This window comes from Piliocolobus tephrosceles, chromosome 21 (genome assembly GCF_002776525.5).
Source record: "Piliocolobus tephrosceles isolate RC106 chromosome 21, ASM277652v3, whole genome shotgun sequence".
Taxonomy (NCBI): Eukaryota; Metazoa; Chordata; class Mammalia; order Primates; family Cercopithecidae; genus Piliocolobus; species Piliocolobus tephrosceles.
Window position 1 is genome coordinate 30027748 of NC_045454.1, and position 10874 is coordinate 30038621.

General features: G+C 41.4%; 1 protein-coding gene across 1 annotated transcript in view; it reads left to right on the plus strand.

Moving 5' to 3' along the window:
• The window catches only part of LOC111529535 (zinc finger protein 681-like), a 17500-nt gene that overhangs the window by 5541 nt on the left and 1085 nt on the right, over positions 1 to 10874 (plus strand). Inside the window, exon 4 of the mRNA XM_026448861.1 lies at positions 9486 to 10874. This exon is cut by the window's right edge and continues 1085 nt beyond it. Within this exon, the coding sequence (XP_026304646.1) occupies positions 9486 to 10874 (1389 nt within the window). The remainder of the gene's footprint in view (positions 1 to 9485) is intronic.

Genomic DNA, 10874 nt, shown 5'->3' on the forward strand with positions numbered 1-10874 from the left:
CCTCCCAAAGTGCTGGGATTACAGGCTTGAGCCACCGCGCCCGGCTTTTTTTTTTTTTGAGACGGAGTCTTGCTCTGTCGCCCAGGCTGAGTGGCCGGATCTCAGCTCACTGCAAGCTCCGCCTCCCGGGTTCACGCCATTCTCCTGCCTCAGCCACCCGAGTAGCTGGGACTACAGGTGCCCGCCACCTTGCCCGGCTAGTTTTTTGTATTTTTACTAGAGACGGGGTTTCACCGTGTTAGCCAGGATGGTCTCGATCTCCCGACCTCGCGATCCGCCCGTCTCGGCCTCCCAAAGTGCTGGGATTACAGGCTTGAGCCACTGCGCCCGGCCTTGTTTTTATTTTCTCAAGAGTGCTTTCACTATTCAAAGTTTATTGTAGTTTAATATGTAAATTTTAGACTTGTATTTTTCATTACTGTAAAACGCCACTGGAATTTTGATAGGGAGTTTATTGGATCTATAGATCAAGTGCCATTTGAATCTATAGATCTAAGTGCCATTAACATGGCACTTTTTATTTTGAGACGAAATCTCGCTCTTTCGCCAGGCTGGAGTGCAGTGGCACAATCTTGGCTCACTGAAACCTCTCCCTTCCAGGTTCAAGCTATTATCCTGCCTCAGCCCCCCAAGTAGCTAGAACTACAGGAGCTCACCACCACGCCCAGCTATTTTTTGTTTTAGTATACTAAGAAACAGTTTCACTATGTTGGCCAGGATGGTCTCCATCTCTTGACCTCCTGATCTGCCTGCCTCAGCCTCCCAAAGTGCTGGGATTACAGGCATGAGCCACCGCGCCTGGCCAACATGGTACTTTAACAGTATTTATTCTTTCAATCTATAGACATGAAATATTTCTAAATTTATTTGTGTCTTTTCTCATTTCTTTCATTGATATATCTTTCATTGTAAAGATTTTCTACCTCTTTGATTACATTTCTTCTCAGAAATTTATTTTAATGCTGTCGTAAATAGGATTTTTTTTTTGTTTCTTTTTTGAGACAGAGTCTCACTCTGTTGCCCAGGCTGGAGTACAGTGGCGCAATCTCGGCTCACAGCAACCTCTGCCTCCCAGGTTCAAGCAATTATCCTGCCTCAGCCTCCCAAATAGCTGGGACTACAGGCACGCGCCACCATGCCTGGCTAATTTTTGTATTTTTAGTATAGATGGGTTTCCGTATGTTGACCAGGCTAGTCTCGAACTCCTGACCTTGTGATCCACCCGCCTCGGCCTCCCAAAGTGCTGGGATTACAGGCATGAGCCACCATGCCCGGCCCTTGTCTTCAGTTTCAATGGCTCTTTTTCATTTTTTTGACTAATTCTTTTGCCACATACTTAATGTTCTTTGTTAAAATAGAAGCATTGACAATAGGCAAAATGCAGTTTTGTATTAGTGTCTTTAAACTTGAAAAAGCAAACACCTCTTCAAGTTTTTATAACCTGTTTTCAGAAGGTAAAGATCTTTTATTGGGCCCCTAGGGTAATGAGATGCCCTCTGGGTTTGTAGTGGAAAGGGGATGTAGCTTGGTCACAAGGCTGCTGGGTCTGCACTGGGGTCTACCTTCAGTTAGCTTCTTACAAGGGGTTTGGGTAGTTGTAATTCACATTTTATTTTTTGGACAGACTGAATTTCTCTCAAGACTTTGACCTGTAGGGCAGACACTAGGGCAGGTTTCTGCAGTCAGGTCTGTATATGGTAAACCTTATTTAAGAATGTGGATGAGTATGGCATTCACTGTGTATCAGAGAGGATTTTTCCAGGTCACTGAGTGGGTTTCAACATAGACAGAACTGGCTGTGAACTGTGGCTCAGGTATCTGAAACTGAGTCATTGAATGCTTCAGGGACCACAGTAAAGGCCAAGGTCTGCAGGCCTGCTGCATGGCTATAAGTGGGTATCTTTCTCAAGGCCTCTGAAAGGGTGTGACCTCTTACAGACTGTGGCTGGGAAAAGTATGAGATGATTACAGGGTAACTTAAGAATTATCAGAAGACCAACTTGGGTAGGCCATTTCCTGGTCTATACTGAAAAACAGGAGTTCTGTAGTTTGCCACCTGCCTTCTGAAAAGGAGCACTCCTCAGAATTGGGCATTAGCAGTTTCACAGCTCCCTCCGTGAGCCTCAAAGCTCTCCTAAAGGCACTTAATTTGGAGATTGAGTCTTGCTACATAACCCAGGCTGGTTTTGAAATCCTGGCCTGAAGCAATTTTCCAACCTCAGACCGGGTGCGGTGGCTCACGTCTGTAATGCCAGCACTTTGGGAGGCCGAAGTGGGCAGATCACAAGGTCAGGAGAAAGAGACCATCCAGGCTCACATGGTGAAACCCCGTCTCTACAAAAAATACAGAAAAAAAAATTAGCCAGGCATGGTGGCAGGTGCCTGTAGTCCCGGCTACTCAGGAGGCTGAGGCAAGAGAATGGCATGAACCCGGGAGGCGGAGGTTGCAGTAAGCGGAGACTGTGCCACTGCACTCCAGCCTGGGTGACAGCAAGACTCTGTCTCAAAAAAAAAAAAAATTGTCTCTAGTTTGTTTTAAATGCTTATTTATTAAAAGTTTCTCATTAGTTTCTTTTAAATGCTTATTTATTAAAATTTTTTCATTAGAATCTTCTGTTTATGATTGCACTTCATTTTCTTTGAAATTTTACTGCCGTGGAGCACATGCCAGTTATTCAAAATACCTGCCTTCTGTGAGTACACAGTCACATATTATAGTGATTTAGAGAATAGAATTTTTTTTTTTTTTTTTTGAGACAGAATCTTACTCTGTCTTCAGGCTAGAGTAAAATGGCGCAGTCTAGGGTCACTGCAGATTCTGCCTCCCAGGTTGAAGCGATTCTCCTGCCTCAGACTCCGGAGTAGCTAGGGTTGCATCCATGTGCCAAACTGGCTGGCTAATTTTGTATTTTTCGTAGAGACGGCGTTTCACCATGTTGGTCAGGCTGGTCTTGAACTCCCAACCTCAGGTGATCCACCCATCTCAGCCACCCAAAGTGCTGGGATTGCATGTGTGAGCCACCGCACCCAGCCTATTTAGAGAAATTTTTAATGGTGCATCAGTATTGCAAACCACATCTATCTTTTTTTTTTTTTTGAAGTGGAGTTTTGCTCTTATTACACAGGCTGGAGTGCAATGGCGCAGTCTCGGCTCACTGCAACCTCCACCTGCCAGGTTCAAGCAATTCTCCTGCCTCAGCCTCCCTAGTAGCTGGGATTACAGGCATATGTCACCATGCCTGGCTGATTTTGTACTTTTTTTTCAGTAGAGACGGAGTTTCTCCATTTTAGTCAGGCTGGTCTTGAACCCCCAACCTCAGATGATCCACCTACCTCAGCCTCCCAAAGTGCTGGGATTACAGGTGTGAGCCACTGCGCCTGGTCTTTTTTTTTTTTTTTTTTTTTTTGGAGATGCAGTCTCAATCTGTTGCCTAGGCTGAAGTGCAGTGGAGTGATTTCAGCTCAATGCAACCTCTGCCTCCCATGTTCAAGGGATCCTACCACTTGAGCCTCCGGAGTATCTGGGACTACAGGCACATTCCACGAGGCCTGGCTGATTTTCATATTTTTGGTAGAGATGGGGTTTCCCCATGTTGGCCAGGCTGGTCTCCTACTTCTGACCTCAGGTGATTTGTCCACCTCAGTCTCCCTAAGTGCTGGGATTACAGGCGTGAGCCACCACACCTGGCTGCAAATCATATTTTGAGTAAACATTTCTCTCATTATTGTTTTCTGGTTCATACTAGTATTTTTTTTAGTGTAGGTTTCTTAATATTAGTTTCTTGTGCTTTTTAATTTTACATATGTATTATAATTTCAGACAATTTGCAATTCTGTTTGTACATTTTAAGTCAATGTGGGATTTACTTAAGAGATACATCAGCCACATGTCTATCACAATGGCAATATATATATTTGTGTGTTTATCTATAAATATAACCGCAATTTTGGTTATGACTTATCTTGTATATATTCTTTCTTAGTTGATTTTTTTTTTCTTTTTCTTTCTTTTTTTTTTGAGATGGAGTCTTACTCTGTCTCCCAGGCTGGAGTGCAATGGCATGATCTCGGCTAACTGCAACCTTTGCCTCCCAGGTTCAAGCAATTCTCCAATTTCAGCCACCCAAGTAACTGGGATTACAGGCGCATGTCACCACACCCAGATAATTTTTGTATGTTTGTTGTTATTTTTTTTTGAGATGGAGTCTGGCTCTGTCTCCTGGGCTGGAGTGCAGTGGCCGGATCTCAGCTCACTGCAAGCTCCGCCTCCCAGGTTTACGCCATTCTCCTGCCTCAGCCTCCGGAGTAGCTGGGACTACAGGTGCCCGCCACCTCGCCCGGCTAGTTTTTTGTATTTTTTAGTAGAGACGGGGTTTCACCGGGTTAGCCAGGATGGTCTCGATCTCCTGACCTCGTGATCCGCCCGTCTCGGCCTCCCAAAGTGCTGGGATTACAGGCTTGAGCCACCGCGCCCGGCCAATTTTTGTATTTTTAGTAGAGATGGGGTTTCATATATTGGCCAGGCTGATCTCAAACTTCCAACCTCAGGTGATCTGCTCACCTCGGTCTCCCAAAGTGCTGAGATTACTGGCATGAGCCACTGTGTCTGGCCCACTGCCCCCCCCCCCCCCCCCCCCCCCCCGACTTTTTTTTTTCTTAATTTTCAGTGGTTGTTTTATCTTGTCTAATTGAGTAGTCATGGAAATAGTTTTATTTTCACCATGTGTTTAATGATGAATATATATTTGCTCTGTGTGAGAGAAACACTTTTGTGATTTGAAGATAATTTATGAAAAGATTTATGATTCTGTGTTTTTTCAGATTTGTTTTGAGAAAAATTAATTGTAAAAAGACATAACATAAAATTTACCGTCTTAAGTCTGTTGAAGCGTACATTTCAGGGCCAGGCATGGTTGTGGCTTACATGTGTAATCCCAGAATTTGGGGATGTTAAGGCAGGAGGATTGCTTGATCCCAAAAGTTTGAGACCAGCCTGGGCAACATGTAGAGATTCCCTCTCTACAGTTTTTTTTTTTTTTTTTTTTAACCCAGGCATGGTTGTGTGCAACTGTGGTCCCAGCTCTTTGAAAGACTGAGGGAGGAAGATTACTTGAGTCTGGGAATTTGAGGCTACACTTAGCCATAATTGTGCCACTGCACTCTGTCTGCTTTGCGTGACAGAATGAGACCCTGTCTCAAAAAAAAGCTGTACATATCAGGCATGTTAAGTATATTCACATTGTTATGCAAAAGACTTCTAAAAATTTTACATCTTGTAAAACTAAAACTCACCGGGCGCGGTGGCTCAAGCCTGTAATCCCAGCACTTTGGGAGGCCGAGGTGGGCGGATCACGAGGTCAGGAGATCGAGACCATCCTGGCTAACACGGTGAAACCCTGTCTCTACTAAAAAATACCAAAAACTAGCCGGGCGAGGTGGCGGGCACCTGTAGTCCCAGCTACTCCGGAGGCTGAGGCAGGAGAATGGCGTAAACCTGGAAGGTGGAGCTTGCAGTGAGCTGAGATCCGGCCACTGCACCACTCCAGCCTGGGTGACAGAGCCAGACTCCGTCTCAAAAAAAAAAAAAAAGGAAAGAAAAAAGTAAAACTAAAACTCAATATCCGTTAAGTAACAGCTGAACATTTTACCCTTTCTCCAGCCCTTGACAAATATCCTTCTACTTTCTGTTTTTATGAGTGTAACTACTTAAGATATCTCCTATAAATGAGATCATATAGTATCCATCATTTTGTTATTGGCTTATTTCAGGTGACATAATATTTTCAAAGTTTGTCTTAAAGTGTGTCAATATTTTTTTTAAGGCTGAATAATATTCCATTGTACTTATATGTTATTTTTTTGATGTATTTATAAGTCAAGAAAGGGTTGCTTCAAGTCTTTTGGGTTTTGTGAATACGGCTACAGTAAACATCAGTGTTCAGATATGCCTTCTAGGTCCTAGATTGCAGAGTTTGCATATCAATTTACAAATTGAATTGTATTTAATAATTCCATTTTGAATTATTTGAGTAACATTTATAACATTTAAAAACAGTGGCTGCATCCTTGTTTTACACCAACAGTAACGGGTTTTCAGTTCATCAACAGTTTTAATGTTTTTAAAAAATTGATAGTGGCCATTCTAATTGGTTTGAGTTGATTTTTTCATGTGATTTTTATGCATTTCTGTACAAATGTAATTTCCTATGTCCTTTCAAATGCTTTTTCCCATTTTTGTATTTTTTTTTATGAAAACTAATTTCAATTATTAGTCCATTTAAGACTTGTTTATATTTTCTCAGTATTAACTGCCATGGACCTTGCTTGACTGAACAAAGGAAGATGAATGCGGGAATAAAGACAAAAACAAGAGTATATTTGGAAGAAGGGGTCAGGGGGCTCCTTGCTTCTAGTGAACAAGGGCCCTGAACTTCTATAGCCCTTTGTATTTATTGAGTAAAAGAGATAGGGAGAAGGGAGAAGGGGGTGGTTGTCAGTCACCTAGGGCAGGCTTGCACAACTGCATTCTTTGAACAGTAGTCTCCAGATATTCCAGTAGATAACCTCAAGGAGCACGGCACGGCACCAGGGAGTGACTGCCCTCAGCAAACCTTCTGGTGGCAGGCACAGATGTGAATTTGCCTACATCCTGCACTCGTGATAAACAGTTTGCTGTTTGATCATATAGCCTTCAGTGGAATGCTGAGTTGGTCATGACCCTTGGGTCTTTAGCTCCCTACAGTTAACTCTTATCACATATAATTTGCAAATATTTTTGCTTATTTTCTACAAGGTATTGTCACTCTAGTGTTTTTTTGATGTGTGGAAATTTTAAAGTGTAGTGTAGTAACTTTTTTCTTTGCTGTTCATGCATTTAATGTCATATCAAAAAAAAATGGTGCCAAGACCAACATCACGTCATTTCTCTTTTTTTCCTAAGAGATTTGTTTTTTGTTTTTTGTTTTTTTTTTTGAGACGGAGTCTCGCTCTGTCCCTCGGGCTGGAGTGCAGTGGCCAGATCTCAGCTCACTGCAAGCTCCGCCTCCCGGGTTTACGCCATTCTCCTGCCTCAGCCTCCCGAGTAGCTGGGACTACAGGCGCCAGCCACCTCGCCCGGCTAGTTTTTTGTATTTTTTAGTAGAGACGGGGTTTCACCGTGTTAGCCAGGATGGTCTCGAACTCCTGACCTCGTGATCCGCCTGTCTCGGCCTCCCAAAGTGCTGGGATTACAGGCTTGAGCCACCGCGCCCGGCCCCCCCTAAGAGATTTGTTAGTAATTTTTATATGTTTAAGTATTTTATTTAAAATATTTTTTGTATATGATACAAAGAAAGAATCCAGTTTTATCAGTGTTGGTGTCCAGTTTTCAACATGATTTTTTGAAGAGATTGTCTTTTCTCTATTGTGTGCTCATGGCAACATTGTAAAAGATTATTTAATCATATACCGAAGAGTGTATTTCTGGGCTCTCTATTCTGTTTTTTCATCTGTTTATCTGTCTTTGTGTCAGTACCACCTTGAATTTGTAGCTATTAATATATTTTAAAATCTAGATATGTAACACCTCCTTGTTCTTTTTCATGAGTGTTTGGCTGTAGTTTATAATCAAATTTAAAAATTTTAAACAATATTCTTATAAAAATTGTGCTTTGGGGATTTTTATAGAAATTATATTGAATGTATTCATTACTGTAAGTTGTACAGACATCTTTGAAAAATTAAATTTTTTGACCCTTGAGTAAAACTATGTTGAAGAGTATATGTTATTTTCATATATATTTGGATGTGCCAGTTTTACTTGTGCTCTCAATTTCCAGTTTCATTCCATTTTAGTCAGAAAACATTCAGTGTATAATTTTTATTTTCTTACATTTATTTGTTGTTGTTGTTGTTTTGAGACAGGATCTCTTTCTGTTACCTAGACTGGAGTGCAGTTACTGCAGCCTCAACCTTCGGGGCTCAAGTGCTCCTTTCACCTCAGCCTCCTGAGTAGCTGGGACTACAGAGATACACTACCATGCCTGGCTAATTTATTGATTATTTGTAGGGTCTCCCAAAGTGTTGAAATTAAAGGCATGAGCCACAGCACCCACCTGGTATTCTTAAATTTAATAAGACTTGTTGTGTATCCTAACAGAATACACCAGATGCAAATAAGAATATTGTGTGTTTTCTTGCTTTTAACTGGAAAGTTTTTTACATGTCTGTCAAGCCTTGTTGGTCTATGATATAACCTAAATGTTCACATTCCCCAAATATTATGCTGCAATGCAGTCCTCAGTGTTGGATGCAGAACCTGGTGTTTGGGTCATGGGGGCAAGTTTCTCATGAATGGCTTGACATCACCCTCTTGGTAATCAATGTTCAGTTACTCTTTGCATTTCACCATGATTGTAAGCTTTGTGAAACCCTCACCAGAAGCCGATGCTGGCACACACTTCTTGTACAATCTGCCAAAGTGTGTGCCAGATAACCTTTTTTCTTTTTTTCTCTCCTTTCTTTTTTTTTTTTTTTTTTTTTTCTTTTTTTTTTTGAGACATAGTCTCACTCTGTCACCTAGGCTGGACTGCAGTGGCACAATCTTGGCTCACTGCAACCTCTACCTCACTGGTTCAAGTGATTCTCCTGCCTCAGCCTCCCGAGTAGCTGGGATTACAGGCATGCACCACCATGCCTGGCTAATTTTGTATTTTTAGTAGAGACAGGGTTTCACCATGTTGGTCAGGCTGGTCTCAAACTCCTGACCTCAGTTGATTCGCCTGTCTTGGCCTCCCAAAGTGCTGTGATTACAGGCATAAGCAACTGCATCCTGCCAACCTTTTTTCTTTATAAATTATCCGCTCTCAGGTATACGTCTATATGCAAAATAATTGAAGTTGGCAATTTTAAAGGTATTATGTTATACTGGGGAGCAGAAAGATCTGTGTTGGGTAAATGTAACAGACTTTTCTTTCTATGTGGCTCTTTGCATTCTGCTCACACGCTTAACTAATTTATAAATTTTCCACAAATGTATTTTGGTCAATGTGTTTTTGTTACATTTATATTTCTATTAAGAAATTAAGGCCTTTGGGTTGGGCACGGTGGCTCATGCCTGTAATCCCAGCATTTTGGGAGGCTGAGGTTGTCAGGAATTTGAGACCAGCCTGGCCAACATGGTGAAACCCCATTTCTACTAAAAATACAAAAATTAGCTGGGCATGGTGGTGCATGCCTGTAATCCTAGCTACTCAGGAGGCTGAGGCAAGAGAATTGCTTGAATCTGGGAGGCAGAGTTTGCAGTGAGCTGAGATCACGCTGCTGCAGACCAACCCAAGTGACAGATTGAGACTCCATCTCAGAAAAAAAAAAAAGAAGAAATTAGGGCCTTTGGTATTTTGCTATGCCATCTTGCTTATGTAATTTGTATAATGGTATAGGTTGGATTTGTAACGTATATTTAGAGTCTAGCAAGTGAAGTCATTTGTTATTTTTATTTCTTTCAGTTACTTGTTCTCATTTTGCCCAAGACTTTTCACCAGAGCAGAACATAAAAGATTCTTTCCAAAAAGTGACACTGAGAAGATATGGAAAATGTGAACATGAGAATTTACAGTTAAGAAAATGTGGTAAAAGTGTGGATGAGTGCAAGTTTCAAAAAGGAGGTTACAATGGACTTAACCAATGTTTGCCAGCTACCCAGAGCAAACTATTTCATTGTGATGAATATATGAAAATCTTTCATAATGAATTTTCAAATTTAAATGGACATGAGATAAGACACACCAGCACAAAACCTTTTAAATGTAAAGAATTTGGCAAATCATTTTGCATGTTTTCAAACCTAACTCAACATAAAATAACTTGTACTAGAGTAAATTTCTACAAATGTGAAGACTGTGGAAAAGCCTTTAATGGATCCTTAATCTTTACTAAACATAAAAGAATTCATAGTGGAGAGAAACCGTACAAATGTGAACAATGTGGCAAAGCATGTAACCAGTTCACAAACCTTACTACACATAAGGTAATTTACACTACAGAGAAACTCTACAAATGTCAAGAATGTAGCGAAGCCTTTAACCTGTCGTCACACATTACAACACATAAAATAATTCATACTGGAGAGAATCCCTACAAACGTGAAGAATGTGGCATAGCCTTTAATCAGTCCTCAACCCTTACTACACATAAGATAATTCATACTAGAGAGAAACTCAATGAATATGAGGAATGTGGCAAAGCTTTCAACCAGCCCTCACACCTCAGCAGACATAAGATAATTCATACTGGAGAGAAAGCCTACAAATGTGAAGAATGTGGTAAAGCCTTTAACCAGCGCTCACACCTTACCAGACATAAGATAATTCATACTGGAGAGAAGCCCTACAAATGTGAAGAATGTGGCAAAGCCTTTAATTGGTCCTCAACCCTTACTACACATAAGATAATTCATACTAGAGAAAAACTCAATGAATGTGAGGAATGTGGCAAAGCTTTCCACCAGCCCTCACACCTCAGCAGACATAAGAGAATTCATACTGGAGAGAAAGCCTACAAATGTGAAGAATGTGGTAAAGCCTTTGACCGGCTCTCACACCTTGCCAGACATAAGATAATTCATACGGGAGAGAAGCCCTACAAATGTGAAGAATGTGGCAAGGCTTTTACCCAATCCTCAACCCTTACTACACATAAAAGAATTCATACTAGAGAGAAACTCAATGAATATAAGGAACGTGGCAAAGCTTTCCACCAGCCCTCACACCTCAGCAGACGTAAGAGAAGTCATACTCGAGAGAGAGCCTACAAATGTGAAGAATGTGGTAAAGCCTTTAACCAGTCCTCACACCTTACTACACATAAGATGATTCATACTGGAGAGAAGCCCTACA